This window comes from Acanthopagrus latus, chromosome 6 (assembly GCF_904848185.1).
Source record: "Acanthopagrus latus isolate v.2019 chromosome 6, fAcaLat1.1, whole genome shotgun sequence".
NCBI lineage: Eukaryota > Metazoa > Chordata > Actinopteri > Spariformes > Sparidae > Acanthopagrus > Acanthopagrus latus.
In genome coordinates this window covers 24,901,142-24,923,320 of record NC_051044.1, presented here as the reverse complement: position 1 = coordinate 24,923,320, position 22,179 = coordinate 24,901,142, and the positions used below count along the sequence as shown (strand labels likewise).

The 22,179-nt window shown below is 41.2% G+C and overlaps 2 protein-coding genes across 2 annotated transcripts; both read right to left on the bottom strand.

Moving 5' to 3' along the window:
- Window positions 1-954: 954 nt before the first annotated feature.
- LOC119021930 (inter-alpha-trypsin inhibitor heavy chain H3-like) lies at window positions 955-11,755 on the bottom strand. The gene is made up of 24 exons (XM_037102534.1): window positions 11,617-11,755; window positions 9,837-9,872; window positions 9,693-9,716; window positions 8,964-9,121; window positions 8,777-8,881; window positions 8,537-8,699; window positions 8,200-8,310; window positions 7,766-7,894; window positions 7,437-7,553; window positions 7,182-7,350; window positions 6,565-6,690; window positions 6,197-6,378; window positions 5,881-6,066; window positions 5,027-5,166; window positions 4,774-4,934; window positions 4,592-4,621; window positions 4,440-4,484; window positions 4,200-4,229; window positions 4,074-4,097; window positions 3,505-3,618; window positions 3,207-3,408; window positions 2,256-2,431; window positions 2,035-2,146; window positions 955-1,919 (listed from the first exon to the last, which is right to left on the bottom strand). Exons 1-24 carry the CDS (start codon window positions 11,722-11,724, stop codon window positions 1,778-1,780), a joined length of 2,790 nt encoding a protein of 929 aa, XP_036958429.1. The 5' UTR covers window positions 11,725-11,755; the 3' UTR covers window positions 955-1,777.
- A 498-nt stretch (window positions 11,756-12,253) lies between these two features.
- LOC119020640 (inter-alpha-trypsin inhibitor heavy chain H3-like) lies at window positions 12,254-21,659 on the bottom strand. Its single transcript, XM_037100132.1, has 22 exons — window positions 21,498-21,659; window positions 21,183-21,212; window positions 20,770-20,793; window positions 19,934-20,088; window positions 19,666-19,770; window positions 19,378-19,540; window positions 19,145-19,255; window positions 18,833-18,961; window positions 18,564-18,680; window positions 18,101-18,269; window positions 17,573-17,698; window positions 17,286-17,467; window positions 16,996-17,181; window positions 16,741-16,880; window positions 16,133-16,293; window positions 15,868-15,894; window positions 15,697-15,759; window positions 15,174-15,287; window positions 14,787-14,988; window positions 14,497-14,669; window positions 13,039-13,150; window positions 12,254-12,927 (listed from the first exon to the last, which is right to left on the bottom strand). The coding sequence occupies exons 1-22, from the start codon at window positions 21,609-21,611 to the stop codon at window positions 12,789-12,791; spliced, it is 2,742 nt and encodes a 913-aa protein (XP_036956027.1). The 5' UTR covers window positions 21,612-21,659; the 3' UTR covers window positions 12,254-12,788.
- Window positions 21,660-22,179: the final 520 nt, after the last annotated feature.

Below are 22,179 nucleotides of genomic sequence, written 5' to 3'. Positions count from 1 at the left end.
TTAGATTGCATTTCCATGGAGTAAAAATCATGCATTTTCATCCTTGAGCTGCGGAACTCTACTGCACTTGGTAATCAACTCGCAGGGCTTCCCTACAACTGTTACTGAAGTATGGTGATGTTCTCATGCGGTCTTTACCGAGGTTGCTAAAACTACATAAGCTAGCGGTCGGAACACTTGATTTCTGGGGGGGGGGGGGGGATATTTCATTTGCTAAAGTAAACGTGTCAAAAGCACCCACCCTTGCCCTCAAGGTACCAGCTCTCACCATGTTTTTATAAATGGAGCTGGCGTTGTTGCCAGCTTTATTTACAGACATCTGGCCACTACTATGATGTCGGAGAGAAAGAGAGATACTGGTACCCAGCAATAGAATTAGCACTCAGAGTTCAATCTCTGTGACTCTGAACAAGGCTGCTTCAGTAGGTCATCAACCACAAAGCCTCAAGCAAGTCAACCCACTGCGCTACTGACGCATGACTCTGACCTCACATTAAAACCTTTTTTCACATATATCGGCTTTGAATCTAATGTTGTTTAGACAGCGTGAAATCACAAGATGTACATCCACAGGGTGATGTTTGTTAATATTTATCTCTGTGGTGCAAGGCCTCTTTTTTGGGGACACCACAGTTACACAGTATATTATAGACACTAGTTATTGTCCAACTCTTCACCCGTGCTAACTGGAAGTGAACCAGTGCAGGGCCATAATAAGCTGATGTGTAATTACATTGCCTTCTGTTTATGAAATAAAAAACATTAGGGAACTACTTTACGCTAGTCTTGTGTGTTGATCAGAGTTGTGATTAAAAGTTTGCATGGGCCCTGGAAGAGTTCCAAATTACAAATAGGGACGAGTTATTTTTAAATTTAGTTAAAACATCAACAGAAATAATCACAATAACAAATATATGCACAGAGAGGAAGAAGATTATTGAGAATTGTGCATAATCCTGTGTGATATTTCTTTTATATAATCAAATTATGTATATTGCAAAATATGAATATGAGACATGACATTTTTTTAGATGACTGACAAAAAAATACAGTTCTTGAAACAATAAATGAACAAATCTACAGATAATTTGCTACCTTGTTATGTAATTGACTGCAAAAGAAGTTACATCTTTTTATTACTGACACATACAGTATAATGCTGTGAAACACATCGAGCAGAGGTCAAACTGTACTTTACATCAGACATTAACATTAGCAAACAATGAATGTTTACCTCTGACACTTTGAAATGGCCTAGAATGTTTGTAGTGATACCATGATGCTCTAAAAATGATTTAGAGATTTATTACTGAACTTTGACACCAAGCACAACCACCGCTGCACCGCTATTTATCACCAAGTTTTGCACTCAAAGATCATCCAGTTTCCTTCCTGCTCTGACAGAAAGCAAATATTCTTTACAGCAAAGCATTCATTTGATAGAACTAATTCTAGTTTGACAACAGCCCAATATTGGAATGCTTTACCTGCCATGTTATGTCAACAGTAAACACACATTTTGCTTTACCATTCGCAAACTGCACACAGTTAAATACACAAAACATATAGCTGTCATTTTTGATTCCTAAGCTGTTATTTTCTATTGCTGTTACATAAAAATGACATTATTCTGGTTATTAAGATGTTTGTTTTCGCATGTGTGTAAATTTGAATGAAGACACGCTGCAGCTTACTAGAATCTGCCATATCTCACGACATACCACTCTCACACAGTGACATGGCCCTCGTGCAATTTAACATTTTGAATTTTTACAACTTAAAAAACAGTCTTAAAAAGTCCTGACACAGTGTAATCTGAGGCTCTCCCATCGATAAGGCCTGCCCCATCATTATTGATAAACCAGCAGGGAATACTTTCTCCATCCTTCACCCGGCTGCTGAAGTCCTTCTGCCAGTGCCTGCAGAAGAAATACAAAAACACAATGATGAAGTGTGTACCTGCCAAAAGAAATGCTCTTTGCACCATGGATACATTAAACATTAAGTGTGTTTAAACTTCAGAGGCATGTGCACCTGGTCACGTTGAGCGTTTGTCCCTTCACATACATGGTGGCATCTACATTCTCCAGGTGAGGACCTGGACGCAGGTCTGTCACCTCAAACTCAACCCCGTGGTAGAATTGACCTGGAGGAAAACAGCTTGCTTGATAACTTTTAACTTATCAACAAAAACTGAGCGTGTGAGCATTAAATTGCTACACATTAAATGCATTGTGATAAGAAAATTTCTCTACCTAGCAGACCATGAACCGAAGCAGACAGGTGGTGGCCGTCCAGGGTGTAGAAACCCAGGTAGTCTTGATGGTCCCGGCGTCTCTTCCAAACCTTTGTGTGTCTAATGACCTCAAATTTAATGGAGTGCCGAAGTGTCACTGTCAGGCTGCAGTTCTTAGTCAGGCTCAAGTCCATACTGGAGAAGGAGACAGCAGGACAGCAAACTTGTGATTATTTTGGTTCTTTGTGATATATCATGTAAAATGTGATTTAAGTGTAGTTTAACTAAATCCTTAGGTCAGATTTGAACTTTTGTTTTTAATTTTGACTTTTTTCTGAGCCTGCTGTTTAATCAGGTTTGATTTAATTTACTCATATAACGCTTATTTCTGTTATTTTTAAAAGGCCCAAAAATGATAGAAAGTGAGATTTCGATGTCTTCTTTTAGTCTAAAGCAGGTAGCTTAATAAATACTGTGAAACCATCAAATTGGTCAGGCTACAGAGAAATGCACCCAGCCTGTAGTAGAATCTGTGACTCAAAATAAAGTCATCATTCTAAGTCGTGCCCCTAGCAAAGCAGTGGCTGAAAAAATTTGAATAAAATAAGGTTTAAGGCCTTAAAGAGACACTAAAATGGCAATGGACAGTATTAGAAAAATAATGTGTTATTTAAACAATAAAGCATAAATACCTATTCAAGGAGACTCCCAGAATAAAAGTCTAGACTTGAAAAAGAGCCTAATAGGACTTTACTGTATAATAATAGAACTTTAATTAGTATTTTTACTATTGTTACTTCATTGTGTAACTTTGTAAACTTGTGTAAATTTGTTTAAATTATTTTTTTACAGCATTTTTAACCAAACACAAATGACAAAATACCTATTTGAATTATTCAATCATTTCAGTTTAAAACATGTGTTGTTGTCCAATTATTGTAAAGAATATTTTTAAAGAGGCATTACTCACTTGGTTTCTTTGATAGAAACTGCATCAGACCACAGCAGGTTGAGCTGCTTGCCATCATAGAAGACTGAGATGTCCCGAGTGCTCACCTCCAGCCTCACCCCGAGCTTCCCGTGGATGATACCAAAACGGCCAAAGTAGGTGTTAATTTTCCCATCAGGAACAACTTTCTTCTTGCCAATGATTTGGCCATTCACCACAAAGCCTAAAATAATGATGACAGGCCTGAGTTTGTTGTCTCTTCACACTTTTCCTGCAAAATAAATTAATGAAAAAAAAAAAAAAAAGACTCCAGGCTGACCTGATTTTGGGTCTCTGACCAGGTTGAGAATGGTTCCTGGTTTGTCGTTGATGTTAAAGCACAGAGCGTCATCTCTCTCTGGCAGCTCAATCATAAAATGAGGATCTCCGTCCACTGCACAAGAATTTGGGAAGTATGTCAGACAGAAAACATTCATAAAAGTCAAACTCAAGTGTCACAGGGGTGTTAAAATGATGTTAAAACACAATCTGCAGCAGCAGTAACATTATGTGGTGTGCAACGTCCCTGAGCGCAGCGGTTTTAAAGCCTACTCAATTCTTCAGTATTAAATAAAATTATCTAAAAGAAAACAGTCTCATTTAATAACAACTGCACTGATAGAAAATGAACAAAGCAGAATAAACTGAACACATCAGTTTATTACTGGCGTCGTATTAGGGTACATGATATTGCCCTAGTAACTGTTGAATTTAGGAAGAAGAATGCAAAACATCTGCTCTTCCTGTTTTTGAAGAGTCTAGTACTCTATCCACCAATAAAATGGCAGCATGCATATGATACAATTATGTATCAGTTATACCAATGCTGTGTGAAAAAGCTTACAGTACCATTTGAAGATGACCGAGAGGAACCTGTTACCAAAAATGATAAAAGCATACATCAGTTAAGCTGTTCAGCTTAAAATGATATTCCTAAAGTATGTCATATAAATAAGTAAAAAGAAATGTTCGTACCCCTGCGTATTTGTGCTTTGCGTATCGGGCCTGAGAAACAGGGCAACAGTGAGAAAACACTCAACAGGTCAATAATGTAACAATGTGCAACACATCTGAGATGAAAGACTAGTCAATTAATATTCAATTGAGCAGATCACTTCACTTTTTTCCCATTCTTACAAATTAAATACAAAAAACACATTTAAGAAAAAGTGTCAGGAATAATAATAAAAAATGATGATTTATGAAAAAGCTTACTGTTTGATGGAGTATGGGGTCTAGCAGCATGTGACCCAGAGGCTCCTGTTTTCGAAAATGATGAAAGCATGCATCAGTGAAGTTGTTTTCAGCCCAAAATGAGATTCATAAAGTATGTCATGTAATGAAGTAAAAAATATTAATCGTTTTACCGCCATGTCTCTCTGCTTTCTGTCGCTGGTCTGTGAAACAGTGAAACAGTTAGTTGGATGTTTGCAGCATGTATCATTAGGCCTGCTGATTCAACAGGTTTGTGCTACAATTTCTCAAGAATGAAAACTTATTGTACTGATCAGTTTAACAGATAACAATGACTTGGCTGCATTTCCTTTACCCTCAGTCAGTTTATCCGCGATGAGAGGGCCGCTCGGTCCATCCTCAGTTTCAGGCTTTTTCACCAACATGGAGGTGAGAGGGGTGACGAAGCTGTATCGCAGGGACATGTCAAGGGCCTTGGCTGTCCTGCTGTCTTTTTCCTGCTGAGACCCAATGTCACTATGAGATAAAAAAAGAAAGCGGTGTTAGTTGGTTGGTTGTTTCTTCATGGCAAAAAATAAAGCTGACAAACACAATTCAGGAGATCAAACCTGTTCTCCAGTAGCTGCTGGATAGTGAGGTAGGCCCACAGACGCTCGGAGAAATTCCCAAAGATGTACTCCTTTTCTGGGTAGATCAAGTCCAAGTTTACCACACGAGCCTTCCCCTGCACCAAGAAGTCCTCCTCAGGCTAAAGAAAGAGGAGAGATGAAATGACAGGTATTACAGGCAAATGAAGCCTGATGACAAGATAAGAGATCACTAAAGCCATTAGAACTCATCCCCTGGGAACCATGTGTGAAATTTCATCGCAATCCACGTAATAGCTGTTGAGAAGTGATGGACTCAGATCCCTAATGCACAGGACTTTCATGAAGAAGACCACTGTCTGTGTCCAGGGTGAAACCAAGAGTTAATGATGGGATGTTTCAGCTGAGTGAAGTAGTTCACATCACATGCATAACATAACTGAAGTCACGTACATAATGCACATACGCTCTGAAGTGAGGCTGCTACGTAACTGTAATATAGTTCTTCAAGCCCAAACAATGTTTACTAAAAATGACCAAGTTGTTTTCTTGGCTAAACCTAAGAAAAATACAAGCGCATGACAAAGGTCTGACAGGTCATTGTAGCAGTTGGCCTCTTCAGTCATTTAGGTGTGAGGGTGTGTTGATTTTATCCCCACTAAGGCCCTGAGACAGTATGGAAATAGTGTCTCAGGGCCAAATAGCTAATAAGTCAAAATAGTTCACCTCAATTCAACCATAATATCCCTCTTAGCATTTAATATTCAGCCAAATGATATGTCTCATGTGAGCACAAGTACATAATTGTCTATTCACCACCATGACTAGATGCCATTTTATCCATGTTAATTTAGATATTGCAGTTTATTTCTCACCCCTTTGGCAAACACTTCCACCAAGAAGTTATCGGGGTCGTTGTTTGTCAGCTGACCGGATACCACTATCTCTGAGCCGTTGAACAGCTGGTTGTAGTGATTTTTGGTCAAGAAGTCCACTGCGTTGTCAGGATAACGTAGGTCCACCTCCAAGAGCAGCGGGCTGGACACCTCCTCATAGAAACCCTGCAACAAAGAAACACATCAAATCATGCAATTACTTTTTTTTTTACCAAATGTTCTGAGAAGTGCAAATAAATATCACCCCACATGCATACGTATCTTTTTGGAGTAAATCTGTATTTTTTCCCTTTACCTGAAGTTGAAGAGTTGCATCTGAACCCTCAAAAATTCTGCGAGCCAGTCCTTTGTTTTCTCTGCTCAGCACGTCCAGGAAGGAGTAAGCCACATCATTACCAAATCCAAGACAGAACAAAGACATCTTCCCATCAATAGCAGAACGCACATTGTCCTGGATCCTCTTGAGGTCAGACACTCCTGCAATCGCACGGACATGTAGGCGTACATGTGTTATGTATGGGCAAAGCCTCACAGTTTAAAGAGGAAGCTACTTGGCATACCGCTAAGATTATCTAAGATACGAAGCTTGAAAACTTTGAATTATAAAGTGACTTTGGCCCTTTGAGAACAAAATATTACAATGTTTAAAATGTGACAGCTCACCATGGTTTGGCATCCCATCGGTCAGTAAAATAATCATGTCTGCACTCCTCTGTGGAAGGTTACCATCGTCTCTTTCCCTCACCAGCATCCTCACTGCTCTCAGGAGAGCATCATTCATATTGGTGGCTGAGAGGCCATGAATTAAAGAGCAGATAAACATGAACATTTCTTGAGATAGAGGGAATCAGTGCCAAACAGTTCCTCAGTGTTATTTAAAGCTTTAAAGATCTTTAAAAGTTCAACATTTTGCAAAATATGCTTTCTTGCCATAAGCTAGTTGAGAAGATTTCACTCTCATTTGAGATGCAGCCATCATGCAGTTATCTTAGCTGAGCATAAAAATGGGAAGCAGGAGGAAAATAATAGCTTGGCTCAGTCCAATAGTCTAAATATCCACTGATTATCACTTTATCTTGTTTAGTCTGTAAAAAGAAAATGTGAGCATGATGATTAGCTAGTTAGCTATATCACAAGTTTGTCAGGCAGTTATTTCCTGGATTCTCATTATCTCAACGCTTGTTTGACAAATTATAAAACACATATATTTAATTTGGATGTCTCATCATCTGAATAAGTAAGTGCACAAAACATTGGGCATAAATTTGTTCTCCTCTAACCTCCTTTGTCCTTCAGTTTAGTCACATAGGCAATGGCTTGAGCCACATTTTCCTTTGTTGCCTTGGTGAGAGAGTCCCTCCAGGTGACGATGTCACTGTCAAACAGGATGAGAGCGAAGTGGTCTTCCTGGTGGAGGTCTCTCAGGATGGCCTTCAATGCATCCCGGGTCTGCAAAAGTTCCCAAATTCACACATGAAGACGAAGATACAGTGATGTAGATGGTATAAAGCTTATCCACACACAAACTCATTAACCTGTGCAATCTTTCTACCGGCCATTGATCCACTCCTGTCGATCACAAACACCACATTCTTTGGGACTCTGGGCAGGTCAGATGGGGCAAAGAAGTGCACAAAGTACCCGTTCACAATCTGAAGGGAAAAACAGCATCTGATTAAGACTATGCATACCTTCAGACAGCTACTGAAATACAACTCAGGCGGAGTAAACTACTATAGTTGAGCGTGGAGTTAATTTATTAGTGTTGTAAATCCTTTCCAAGAGCATATGTGAGGCAGTTGAAGAATATAACACTGTGCTCCAGGTAAGTCTTATGTGCTGCTGCAAAGTCTTGGCCGCTGACCTGAATTTCCCCGAGGCTCTCCTCTCGCTTCACATCGTACTTGATGATAAAATCTCCGTCAATTATGGTGCCCTCGCAACCTGGACATTTCCTCTGTTGCTCCAGAGTTGGGGAGAAAGAGATGTGTGCCTGAGAAAAAAAGATATTCATTTCAAGCGAAGAAAAAAAAAAAACATCAGAAAGTTAAAATAAATGGCCAGAATTTAAAGTGCAGCACCAAAACTACGTGGGGGCAGCATAACCGCTTCCTATATGCTTTGCAGTAGCTATGTTTGGCCAGCAAGTAGCTCAGTTGGCCAGTGAGCTAAGTGATGCAACCGGGCTCAGCTCAAACTCAAGGCAGTTTTGATGAGTGTGAATGTTTTAAACTCAAATTCTGGCCATAGCTTACATATTTGCTCCTTTAAACGGAAGATGGATAGAAATCTTTTTACCTTTGTGTCTGTGACAGTTTTCTCCACCAAGGAGAGCAGCTCATTGGTGAGGAATGTTGCAGTGGCGTCAACAAAAGCAATGCCTTGGGGCTCATAGATGTCGGCCACAATCTGTCTCCACACACACATGCACACACGCGCACACGCACGCACACACACACACACACACGAATGCACACATTATCACAGAGGCAGATCACGTGTGGAATCATTGCCACATAAAAGTCTCAATAATGTAGACACAAATTCCTCACAAACGCTCAATCCAGCAGTTTTTCAGCTCTGCCTGACCAGTGCGTCTCTATGAAGAAGAGTAAAAGAGGCGAGTGTGTTCAACCTGAAAGTCCTGCACCGGCTGTTTGGGTTTGACTCGGGTCAGAATCTCATACTGGCCCAGTTTCCTCTGTAGGAGCTCCTCGTAGGTCAGAACGAAAGTCACGTTACTTTTGGCTGCAATGTTGACAGACACTGAAAACTTCTCCATCTTTCTTCCAGAAGCCCTGTGATGATGGACATGTATGACTTTAATGTGATGGCTGCACCACCAACATACTGTATGTGATTAAGTCCAACATACTTGACCAGTCCAGCAGTCTGTCCAGAGGAAACGGCCTTCTCATACTCTTTCTTTGCTTTCTCTTTCTCCTTCACCTCACCAACGTACACCTGACCGTCAATTCTCCTGTGGGGCACAAGGGCATTCGTCAAACAGAGAGAAAGACGAGATCTGTGCTCACAGTCACGAGCACCGAGTTGTGACTGACATGCTGAAGTTGCTGATGAAGGCGGTCTTGGGCAGCTCTACTTCGAAGAAGATTTCCTGAGAGGTGTTCGCTTTGTTCAGAGCCTTGGAGGTCATGACGGTGTGGGCGAAACGAGACGTCACGGTGCAGTCCACCGTCGCGCTGTGCACCTCCACCATCTGAGAGGATGACATGGGGAGAGAAATTGGGGCTGCAATGCTGACAAATCACACATTTTTAAAACCTGTCAAACGTGTCATATTACATCAGGCAAGCGTGACCAATGGCTGAGAGGACTGGCAGCCTGTTTTTGTCTCTACTGAATTCTGGATCAGATGTCATGAGAAATGTCCCCAAACGATTCATGTCACAACACACAGAGAGGTCACTGTTCTGCAAACACACTGTCAGACGAAACTTTTAGTGGCTGTTGAACAGAATAGAAGAAAAGACAGATGGACAAATCACTTCCAGGATCCACTTCCTGTTTATTGTCCCCGTGCAAAGAGAAAATAAATACATGCCTGTGGACACCAGGAAGGAAAAAAACTGAGCGAGTGCCATCTGGAAGCCATGAAGTTTAAAGAAAATGTGGACTTGATTCTGCAAACAAAAACAATACTGCTACTGTGAGGGAGAAAGCTACCAGTCCTCGTCACCATGGCCTTGTGTGTGTTGAATTAAGACATCCAGGCTTCACAATTAATCTGCCAATGATACACTGTTAGGAAGAAACATTTTTCCCCTTACATTTGCAGAGTTTGTGCTTCTTTTCTGTAGAAAAAAGAGATAAAAAATTGCATTTATTTTCACAATCAAAACATTTCTTTCTGTCTAATAGAGGGACCAAACATGTTTGATATTTAACACACATAAGACAGTATAGAATTGTACCTTTATTGACCTGCTGTCCGAAGCATCTTTGGACTCCTGGAACAGAACATCGTACGACTGCATGAATATTAATGACAGGCCAGACTGGAAAGTGATGTGCGCCTAATGTCTGACTATTTGCCATAACTAAACTTGACATTTCCCTTAATGATGATCAAATGTAACATCCTGGCATGAAAACAAAAAACAGATTTTCAAACATATTTGTACCAGCATTGGTTCAGATGTCTCTATCTGCAGCATTCATTCCTTCAAAACTTTTTTTTTTACATTCCACCTCTATGGTTCACGAAACGACTTTTGGAGCATGTTTGTCAAGCAAGTTTTGCAGTGACACGCCTTGAAAACAAGGTGGGACCAAGAACAGGAGGTAGGACTTAAACCAGGCGTGGGAAAAGAGTGCCGGATGCAAAAGTCACACGTCAAACGAGGCAACAGGAATTAACAGGCAGCAGCAGGTAGACGATGGAGGTGGCAAACTGGGCTGGGGTTGTGATTAATCACTGATTATGGGATTATGTAATCAGATTACAAATATTACATTACCTTGAAAAACACGTGTAATTTGATTATAGTTACTGTCTATGCAGTCTGAAGGAGGTGTGGGTACTGGTGGGTTATATTCTTTTTTATCTACATTGAAAGTGTAAGATGAACATCTTGGGTACAGGTGCCCCTTTTTCACAACCCAGGTCCTCCAAGTGACCACATGTTAAATACAAACAGTACTCCTGTACCTGTACTTTTTCTGTAAGGGTAATTTGATTGGACATATTTGAATATGCAAAGTGCATGGTTTTATGCATTAAAGTTCTGAGACGCTTAAGAGAGAAAAAATAAATATTAGTGGAGCTCTTTTTATCTTGTCTTGTGCTTTGTATTCAGTAACTACATTTTGAAGTATTCTGAAACAGCCCTGGTGGTAAACCTATAGAAAATCTAGTGTACTGAAGTGGTGAACTGGGATTTGTATTTACTCGACAAGTCGAGGAGTGGTTTATGGCAAGGCCTCAAATGACAGGCCGGGGTTAGTTTAACAAACTGATGCGTAGGTGGCGGGGAGGCCGCAAGAGTAAAGGAGGAACAGACTGCATACTGGTGTCTTACTATGACACCAAACTTACTACTTGTGTTTGACTCCGAGAAAAACAAAGCTGTTGACTGCAGAGTTGAACTTGAGGCTCCGCTGTGTTTTATTTTGGCCTGTCCAAGAAAATCTCCAAATGGTAGCATTAGATCGTATTGAGAAACAGCTCCATCAGCATCTGCTTTGGAGTTTTGTTGACAAGAGACAGCCTGAGCCCGGATGAGTTCCAGCATGAATGAACATTTGTGAATAAAATTTGAAAAAAAATTACTAAACAATAAAAAAGACTTGAAACTCGGTGTCGTGCTCAAGAGTGGACCTGACTTTAGAGGTTAGGATATTTCTTCTCAGCTCTCAATGCTTTGGTGTTGCCAGAGATGACTGGGTCACCATTGCTTTGGGATTTAATGTTCTATGGAGCTTTCCTGTTTTTCTGCACAGCCTTTGTATTCATACCCTCTACACAGATCTTCTTTTATTCCCATTTCAGGGAAAAACACTATTGCTGCTGCCAGACATGCAAAGCACATCGCCATCCTGCAAGCCTGGAGATTTTTCATGGGAAAGATCAACAGAACTTTGGCCAACTTTTATAAACAGTGTATAGGCTGATCACTAATGAGCTGTCAGCTGACCACAAAAACAAAAGGGGCATTCGTTTATATGAAAGTTCTGCCAGTGTAGCTGAAATACCTGTGTCAAAGCATCTCTGCGGGACACGACCAGAGCTCCATGGACCTGAGCTGGAAGCCAGATGCAGACGCAGACCCACAGCAGCAGGACTCTCCACACCGCTGGCATGCCTGGGAAACAGAAGAGCCTCTCCTTCAGCATGGCTGGAAACAAAGTGTGGAGGGAATTCAAGGCATGTGGGGATCTAGTCTTCCCATAACAGTTGAACTCCGCCCACACTTTGTGCTGCAGAAGGAGGGAACCTCTGCGACTCCTGCGTGATGTTTATGTGAGCCAACATGTGGTTTCCCGTAAACTGGTGTGTGTATATGTGTGTGTGTGTGTGTGTGTGTGTGTGTGTGTGTGTTTGTGTGTTTAGGGGGGGATTAAATTTGTCCTAACTTGCCACTGATGTCAGTATGCATGCAAAGGGTGAGTCGTGTTTTACGGTTACATAAATCGCGGGATTTTACCAGAATGCATTTATTTCTTCTCCGCATGCTGATATGTTGAATGAGGTTGATTGCATCACTACAATGTGTGAACCAGCAATTTGGCATTCTTTAATGTTGGTTAAAGTGTTTCTGTGGTAAAACAACAATCACAGTCTTTAGAGGACTTTTCCTTCTGGACTGTTAGAACATGAAGAAACGTTCCACCAATTTGTCACCAATCGTTTATTTAGTATCATGTGGCTCAGGGGCCCGACAGTGGACTCCACACAAACTCTTACACAGCTTTTCATCAGAGTAGTTCTTGACATCAGCAAACATTTAAATGTGTCCAAAGTGTCAGCCTTTGGGAAAAATTAAGAATAATCAAAGCAAAGACATGAAAACATGAATTAACAGACTTTTTTGACATTTGAGACGATGCAAAGCTAAAAAGGAAATTAGTCAATCTGGACTGAGTCAATCTTCTAACTGTATCCCATTTATTTCCATACAGGTGATTGCTGAGGCTTTCTCTGAGCACTATTTTGGGATGATTCTACATCCAGTTCTTATAATTCCAGCTATCACACTGATAGAAAAACTGTGAAATTGTCCATACAGTGCTGCGAATGAAGCCTGCTTTCCCATGGCTGCATGATGTTAGAGTATTCATGGAGTACCTACAGGCAGATTTGAATATTTATTGTATGAGAGTGATTTGGATCAATTCTATGGTGGACATCGACGTGTGACCTATTTTTAGACAGTCTTAAAAAGGCCTGACACAATGTAATCTGTAAAAGTTCCATCGAGCAGCCCCGTTCCATTACTGTGAATGAACCAGCAGGGAATGTTTTCTCCGTTCTTCACATCCCCCCTGAAGTCTCTCTGCCAGCCTCTGTGGACGGAGACAGACATATCATGTAGACATGTCAAGTTATATTTTAAGAGCACATATTCATTTGCACTCACAAAACATGAAAACTCTTGACTGAGACGCATAGTGTACCTGGTCACATTGAGCTCCTGTCCTTTCACAAACATGGTGGCATCTGGTTTCTCTGGGACTTCACCTGGACGCAGCTCTGACACTTCAAATTCAATCCCATGGTAGAACTGACCTGGAGGACGAGTCACCAATTAAAGTGAATAGAATTTTAAAATATGAACATTCTGGCCCTGTATCTCTACACTAGTGATAACTGCAAAGCGCAGTGATATAATCTGAGTTACTATTATAGTGAGTGGTCAGAAGGATTGCATGTCCTTTATGTTTAGGTATCTCTCTATTTATACTATATGAAGAAAGATGATTAACGTCTCATCTCCACACAGTTTGTTCTTGAGTCCGTAACTACAGACACACGCCCCTTGTGAAATGCATTTTTCTTTTATGGATGGAAAGAAAAAACACCGATAACATGAAAGAGAAGCTAATTTTCTGTTTAAATATGCGCATGCAGCATAACTGAGACAAAAACAGGACCGATAATGCACGGTGAAATATCCCTTAGGAGGTTGGTCTGCCAAGTGATTAGTTAAATGACGTTTTAACCAGTAATGTGTGTAACATTAGTCTACATTGAAAAATGTAACAATAACTAAAATCTGTTGCACATGTATGACTGCTGCACATCTAACGTTAAGGTACAGCAGTTACCTGTCTGTGTCTGTTTGTTTGCTTTAGATTCAGAGGGAGAGGGTAAATGATTTAGACATTTTCAGCTGAAGTGGCCCTGAAATAATGATGACTGATCCACTGAACCTTCCAAGCAAAATGGTGATGTACGCCCTCGCACGGTCGGGAGGCTGCGTAGCCACTGGCAACAATCAGAGCCAAGTTCAGCCGATAACAATAGCTTGTAAAAGGTCTTATCAGTTTAGATTGATCGGCCAAACAGATCAATAAGCTGACCTCTACTACGAACACAGAGATATGTGAAAATGAGGCAAAAGGCAATTATTAAAATCTGGTTTTGGTTTAGTGTAAAGTCATTCATTTTATTTAAAGAATATTAAATCTTATCCTGTTTGTGCTGTAATAATGGCTGACACAGTGACTGGGGGTACTTGAGTAGAGCACAGCAAGTGGTAAACGTTGACATGTTATCACCTTAAGTCATGGTAATGGTGTAAGTTATATGTTGCCTATTTAAACATCCAATAGAGATGGTGCGCCCTTTGTAGTTGTGTTTCTGGCCACCTGATGAATGTGTGTCCAATTTCCTCTTCACCAAATCAACAGAGAATTGCCTGCCTCTTCAGATACTTGATGTGTCCCTTTCTTCCTAACTTTGTCTGTCTCCCATCTGGTTTCATTCTGCCTGGGTTGTGCACTGCAGTATGCATCTTTTATTTTCACGATTATAATTTACCAAGTGTATTAAGAAGAGTACAAGGTACACAAAGGAGCATGAATATCAAATTGTGCTTTAGGAAACACTTTGACATGCGTGTCATGTGGTACCTAGCAGGCCGTGAACAGATGGGGACAAGAGGTGGCTGTCCAGGGTGTAGAAACCCAAGTAATCCCGGTGGTACGGGTGACTCTTCCACACTTTGTGCAGCAGGATGACAAACTTGACTGAATCTCTCAGTGTAACTGTTAGGCTTCTATCCTTGGTCAGGAGAAGATCCACACTGCAGGAGAAGATGTTAATTATTCATCCTGAACTAGATGTTATATCTCTCATCACTCATGTTAAAGGATGGTTCTCTTTGACTGCAGGAGATACAGATGATGGTACAGCCACTCACTTGGGTCCTTTGAGACCAGCTGTATCAGTCCACAGGAGCTTCACCTGCTTGCCATCCTGCAACACCCAGATGTCCTCAGTGGTCACCTCCAACCTCACCCCCAGAGTCTTGTGGACGATGCCAAAACGCCAAAAGTAGGTGTTAATTTTACCATCAGGGGGAATCTTCTTGTCTCCGATGATCTGGCCATTGACCAAAATACCTGAGGAAACAACATGGGATTAGGAGATCAGGGAATGTTAAGCTGGCACGGTCAAAAATCTTGGTCAACAAGGAGTATACATGCTGTATGTAGCTGAGACAAGGATCTAAAGGACACCATGAGTTGCATCTTATACTTGTCAAGCAGTAAGAAAGTCATGCTGACAATGAGAACTCAGAGCTCACCTGATGTTGGGTCTCTGACCAGGTTAAAAATAGTTCCTGGTTTGTCATTGATGTTGAAGCACAGAGCGTCCTCTCTGTCTGGAAGCTCTATCATGAAATGAGGATCTCCGTCCACTGCAGGAGACACACCAGTATGAATATATGGGTAAACAAAATGGACACGATAAGAGCATCAGAATAGTTTTATGAATGCACCCATAGTATTGGCTCAGCGCTGATGACAACACTTCCACAAGCTACGCTCACAACACGCTAATGTTTCACAGGGGTTTTAGTTATCACCTTCACCATTTCAGTTTAGCACGTTGGCATATGCATCTGCTAATAAACACTAAAAACAAAGTACAGCTGGAGTGGATGTCATTAGTTTTGCAAGCACATAGTCATATGCTAAGGTATTGGACACATGATGGTGCTCAATAAAAAGGGACCGCCAAATCAATTCAGTTCATCTTGAGGGGTACGGAAAAGTGTGTAACAAAAAACATGGTGGTCCACCTTTTGTAGCATTGCTTGTACTTACCATATTGTGTTGGTGGCAGGTAATTCATTACTGGGTGTGCCTGCGACGGTATATAACGATGTGCTGTTTAAAGGGAAATACGATATTCAAGTTGAAAATATAAGGAATCATCCCTGAAATCTTTTTTTATGCTACTGTATGGGGTAAAAAAAAAAAAAACAAGAGTCTTACCCGTTCTTTCTGCCAGTTGTCTTTGCTCTGTCAAAAAAGAGATAGACACAAAGAACAACTGATTTCAACAACAGCTGAAACACGAGCAACAGCCTCTCCTGGTGCAGTCGGGTAAAGAGAAATAATATGCTGAAGTCATGAATTCATCAGTGAGCACTGCTTGTGAATATACCACTAAAAGTTTCATTTTTGGAGGCTTGACTGCAGGTGTTTTCAGAATAGCCTCGGCTTTACTGCCCTTTAAACCCTCTCTTTCCTCCCTTACCCTCTGTCAGCTTGTCAGCGATGAGAGGGCTTTCTGGACCGTCCTCTGTTTCAGGCTTGGTGACAACCATGGAGGTGAGGGGGGTGACAAAGCTGTAAAGCAGAGACATGTCCAGGGCCTTGGCTGTGGTGTTGGCTTTCTCGTCTGAGGTGCCAGTCTTGCTGCAAGACAGAAAATGCACATGAAACTGGCATTTGGAAAACTACCAGGAAACCTATATATCATAGGTCGGTAGCAAAGCCAACATAAAATGTCATGTAATTTACCAGTTGTTCTGAAATATCTGCTGCCATACCATCTGACTACAGAGCAGCTATGAGAGGCTGTGAGATGCTTTAAATCCTCCTCAGCACTTCCTCGATAAAAAAAATGGTTTTAATTTTCAGAACCCAGTCTGGTAGCAGGCATTAAGAAGAACTATTCAGAAAAAAAATCGCTGATAGTCTCCTTTGCTTTTATGTAGGTCACATAAAAGCATCAGCATTAAATTGAAACTTATACTAACTGTATAACTGTTTCATAACCAGCTAAAAGTTCTTGACTTTTAAGAAGATTTCCTTGCTAAAGGCATTCATGTCTCAGCTTGAGTGAAATGAAATCAAAATAACCTCTTGTCCAGCAGTTGCTGGATGGTGAGGTAGGCCCACAGGCGCTCTGTGAAATCCCCAAAGATGTACTCCTCTCCTGGGTATATCACGTCCCAGTCCAAAGCACGGGCCTGACCCTGCACATTGAAGTCCTCCTCAAACTACAACAGAGAGAGAGGGAGGGGAAGAAGAAATGGTTTAGGAAAACACTTACAAACACGTGTCTTCTCTCCATTGCAGTGCTGTCTCTAAAGTCTGCTATTTCTTTATCCTCACCCCCTGGCCGTACACTTCTACCAGGAAGTTATCCAAATCATTGTCAGTCAGCCGACCGGCGACTACGATCTCTGAGCCGTTGAACAACTGGTTAAAGTGATTGGTGGTCAGGAAGTCCACTGCATTGTCAGGATAACGCAGATCTACCTCCAAAAGCAGAGGGCTGGCCACCTCGTCATAGAAACCCTGGAATAAATGCACACACACATTGTTATCACATACTTGTGGAGGAATATGACTTTTTACAGAAATCTCACTGTTGAGTCAAAAAAGTGCCCCAGATCCTCCACCTGAAGTTGAAGTGTTGCATCTGAGCCCTCAAAAATTCTGCGGGCAATTCCTTTGTTTTCTCTGCTCATCACATCCAGGAAGGGGTAATCCACGTCGTTCCCAAATCCGAGACAGAACACTGTCATGTTTCCTCCAGTAGCAGTGCGAACATTCCTCTGGATTACAGGGAGCGAGGCCTTTCCTTCAAACGCACAGACACAATATGCAGAAATTGAACATGTATCAAAACTGCCCTCACTTAGATATGCAGTATATCCTTCTGTACGCACAAACTCTGCATGCTCACCCCCATCTGGATTTCCATCAGTCAGTAAAATGATCATATCGATGCTCCTCTCCGGGAGCCTCTTCTCCTGCCTGTCTTTGATCAGCATGTTCACGCCTCTCAACATTGCATCATTGATATTGGTTGCTAGAAAGGAAAAACAGAACTAATGTAAAAGAGAGCATATTTCTATCATTCAGGAAATAAAGACAAACACTTCAATTGTCAATTCAATTGTTTTTTCCGTTAACCTAATCTATATAATCTCTCTTCATAACACAACAATTTAAACAGAGCTTAGGGAGAAAATCAACTCCTGATGAAATTTAGTACACTAGTTGCCGCGACCCTTTTAAACTCATGTGTTAATTTACCTGTTACACATCACTATATTCCTGAAGTGTACGAGACAGATCTATTTAGTAACATCGGACATGAATTTTAATCTTACATCCATTAATTATTTATTTATCAACTGAAATTCTAGAATTGATTATGAATCGATTATCAACTGTGCATGAACATTGAGTATTTTATAGCAGCACTTACATCCTCTGCTGTATATATTGCTGACGTAGCTTAAAGCTTCAGACAAGTTTTCTTTGGTCGCTTTGGTGAGCGATTCCCGCCAGACCTCAGTAGAATGATCAAACGGGATGAGGGCAAAGTGGTCTTCCTCGTGGAGGTCTTTCAGGATGGCCTGCAGAGCCTCTCGTGTCTGGGAAGAGTTACAAGGTCAGAGGTCCAAATGTGTTTATCAGTGTAGAGAATCAGACACAAGAAGAGTTTCTTAATGCAGTCCATCGCTCTCATGAAGTCATGTCATTTCATCCAATCAGGACAGAGAACTCCAGAGAGAGAGGCGTCCCTGCCTGCTTGTGATCATGCACCATGTGTGGTCATGTAGAGAGGAGGGAGGGGATTGCAAACTGCAAAATGGGAGGGAAGTTAGCTCAAACAATGACGCGATGAAACAAACACAGCAGTTTTAACAGTCTTCACATCCTCTCACCTGGTGCATCTTGTGTCCACTCATTGATCCACTCCTGTCAATTACAAACACCACATTCTTCGGGACTCTGGGCAGGTCCGGAGGGGCAAAGAAGTGCACAAAGTATCCGTTCACAATCTGAAAGGAAGTAAATCATAGCAAGCAGTGATGAAGAATGAATAGGCAAAATGTGTACTGCATTTCATGTTGTTGGGCAATCTCACCACATATTCCTTAATTTTATTTTAAACTCAACATGAAAGTAAATCTGTTGGAATTTATTTGGTGACCTGAATGTCCCCGAGGCCGTGTGCTCGGTTCACGTCATACTTGATGATAAAATCTCCGTCGATGATTGTTTCATCACAGCCTCGACACTTCCTCTGCTGGTCCAGAGTTGGTGAGAAAGAGATGTGTGCCTGACAGTGGGATGCAACATCATCAGTTTAGCATACACTTAATTCTTGGGTTAGCGATTTTATTGCAGAAAAAGGAAGTGAGACGAGGAGCATTATGAAGAATCGAAAAAGGGTTGGGATTTGGAAACAAGACAAGACAGACAATCAGAAACAGCTTCTTACAAGGCCGGTTTTGTCATGTACCTTTTTGTCCGTGACAGTTTTCTCCACCAGAGGGAGCAGTTCATTGGAGAGGAAGTTTGCATGGGTTTCAACAAAAGCAATCCCCTGAGGCTCATAGATGTTCGTCACAATCTGTCTCCACACAGGCGAAAAACACACAAACACGCGATTATTTGCAAGATGAGCAACTCATTTAGATAATCTTCCTGAAATCAGCAAGAGCCTACAGAACTGGTGCATGAATATGGAGTCACCTGAAAGTCCTGCACTGGCTGTTTGGGTTTGACTCGGGTCAGAATCTCATACTGGCCCAGTTTCCTCTGTAGGAGCTCCTCGTAGGTCAGAACGAAAGTCACGTTACTTTTGGCTGCAATGTTGACAGACACTGAAAACTTCTCCATCTTTCTTCCAGAAGCCCTGTGGTATAACACAGATATTACTGACGGCCTCTAATGGAAAGATTGAAACCTAGAGGTACAGTATTGACCTTTGAACACGCTCACAATACTAGGTTTATATATTTTTCCTCTTGATCTACTCACTTGACCAGTCCAGCAGTCTGTCCAGAGGAAACGGCCTTCTCATACTGTTTCTTAGCTTTCTCTTTCTCCTTCACCTCCCCAATGTACACCTGACCTTCAATTTCCCTGCGAGGAACAAAGATGCAAAACATTGTGATGCAACTTCAGGAAACCGCGCTAACAGTATTATTAAGAAAAATCTGGCAAAGAAAGCAGGGATTAACGCTGTCACACACAAACAGTCATGATGCAAGTGGGAATGTGGAGATCAGAGTGGAGACAGACTGACATGCTGAAGTTGCTGATGAAGGCGGTCTTGGGCAGCTCTACTTCGAAGAAGATTTCCTGCGATTTGTTCGCTTTGTTCAGAGCCTTGGAGGTCATGACGGTGTGGGCGAAACGAGACGTCACGGTGCAGTCCACCGTCACGCTGTACACCTCCACCTGAGAGAGATGAATCAGTGTGAGATCTGTTATTTAATTTCAGACCGAATCGTGTTTTGCAGCTGGGTCCTGTCCATAGTGCGCTGTCCTGCCTGACTGGTGCCAAAGAAAACTGTAACAGCTTGGAAGAATGTTGAAAAAGACATTATGTCAGTTCCTCCACTTTGGGAGTGTTGTGATGAGACAGACTGGGTGTCAGCCTGGGTGCTGTGTACAGGAATAGTGTGAGAATCTGAAAACTATACTCTTCTGCAGTCACTTCAGTTCTCCTTATTCCGCTCCTTATTCCCTCTGATATCCAACTTCTCAAATCCACACAGGTCATTTTCTATGCTTTTGTACACCCTACATATAGTCTCTAGCTTGTTGTCTTCTATAATTATGCATCTATCTACACATTAATCACCAATTTTAAAAATGTTTTCCCAGTTTATAGGCATTTCAGTCGTTTGTTTGGTGATTAATATGTTGAAGTAGGTAATATAATAATGAATGTTTTTTGTTTTTTTGGTTTTTTTTTTACTATCCATCGTGTGTGTGTGTGTGTGTGTGTGTGTGTGTGTGTGTGTGTGTGTGTGTGTGTGTGTTTTTGCTGATCTTCATGTAGAGTTGCTGCACCAGATCAATCGAATTGATTCCTCATTATCATCACAAGAGATATTAGAAAGGTTATTTCCTCACCGTGAGCTCGTTGGTACTTCTTTTCTGTAACAAACAACAGATAAAAAGACGATGACATTCTTTCAAGACTTGGAAGATCTCAATTTAAGACTGAGCAGAGCAATTTTTGATACTGAAGTAATCCAGATGTGATGGAAAGTAATCAAGTTACATTACTTTCATATTGTGACACTCACTGACTACATTTTTACGGGGTAATTAGTGACTGTATGGGAAGACATTTCTTAAGTATCCCTCCGTACTCCGAATACACCTTTATTTATTTTATTTCAGGAGGATTTTACATTCAGTAACTGGTAATGAATGGTGTTGTTCGGCAATGAACACAAGTTGGCCATAAATGTACAAGCAGGCAGATGCAAGTTATTTAACAGTACTTTCACCGTAACATGAAAGGACAGTCTGTCTAATACCTGAAGTGATCTGGCAGCTCCTCCTGTCTCCTGAAACACAAATACAGCGCCAAGATATTAGGGAAAAAATGCTGGCAAAATACAGTATTAACTATGTTGAAAGAAAAGAACTTTACATTCAGTGTCACATATGTACATACAAAGAGGAGATGTAATGGTTAAAGCATTTAATTAAGCACTGACTACATAAAGCAGATTATTCATATGAAAAGAAAAGCCTGGCTAAATCCTTCACCATCAGAATAAAATTAATATTGGCGAAGTTAGTAAGTCAAATTAAGACGAGAGCACAAAAACGCCCGTATGTGAAGTTACCTGCAGAGCTTCGCTGGTCCCGGAGATGATCAGAGCCCCCCTGGTCAGGCCGGGCAGCCAGAGGCAGGCGCTGCCCCACAGCAGCAGCAGTCCAACACCCTGCAGTCCAGACATGATCAAACTTCCACTGAACAGTGACTGACTTCACTGCTGAGAAAACAGCTCTCTGCCCAGGGGGGAGGGACAAAAAGTATGTGTGTGGGTGTGTGTGCTGTCCTTGGGTACTGACTGACAGACCTGGGCTCCATGTGCAGGAGGCAAAGGCACACAAGAACCTGTAAAGCTCAAAGATCATCTGCGCTCAGGATGAACGTGTTTGATTGTTTGTACGCCACAGTGTTGAATTCAAATAGGAAATATCATGAAAGCACCAATTAATGATACCAGAGTAAAAATATGAAAATATATCAGGTGTTTAATATGTTTAAATAATTCTTTCAGTTTCTGCAACACACTGGTGGATATTTTGCTGTTGATGAACATGTGTGAATAATAATCAGATGTGGAAATAAAACGTACTCATCAACATGAGATCCGTTTGCTTAATTCACTGCTCTCTGAGAGCTCTTCTCCTCCTTTGAAGTGAATGTAGTATTGAGTGTACTTGATGAGGTAAACGTATACATTTTCAACAAAGCCACATTTCAAACCCTAAATATATATAATTCTATGCAGAAGTGAC

Coding starts and splice junctions, on each gene's coding strand:
- LOC119021930 (XM_037102534.1), bottom strand. CDS start 11,724: ATGCCAGCGGTGTGGAGAGTCCTGCTGCTGTGGGTCTGCGTCTGCATC. Junction 7,351..7,436: donor CCGGTAGAAAGATTGCACAG/GTTAATGAGTTT, acceptor GAACTTTTGCAG/ACCCGGGATGCATTGAAGGC. Junction 3,619..4,073: donor CTCTCGGTCATCTTCAAATG/GTACTGTAAGCT, acceptor ATTCTTGTGCAG/TGGACGGAGATCCTCATTTT.
- LOC119020640 (XM_037100132.1), bottom strand. CDS start 21,611: ATGTCTGGACTGCAGGGTGTTGGACTGCTGCTGCTGTGGGGCAGCGCC. Junction 18,681..18,832: donor ACGGCCTCGGGGACATTCAG/GTCACCAAATAA, acceptor ACTTCCTTTCAG/ATTGTGAACGGATACTTTGT. Junction 14,670..14,786: donor GCTGGTCTCAAAGGACCCAA/GTGAGTGGCTGT, acceptor CTTCTCCTGCAG/TGTGGATCTTCTCCTGACCA.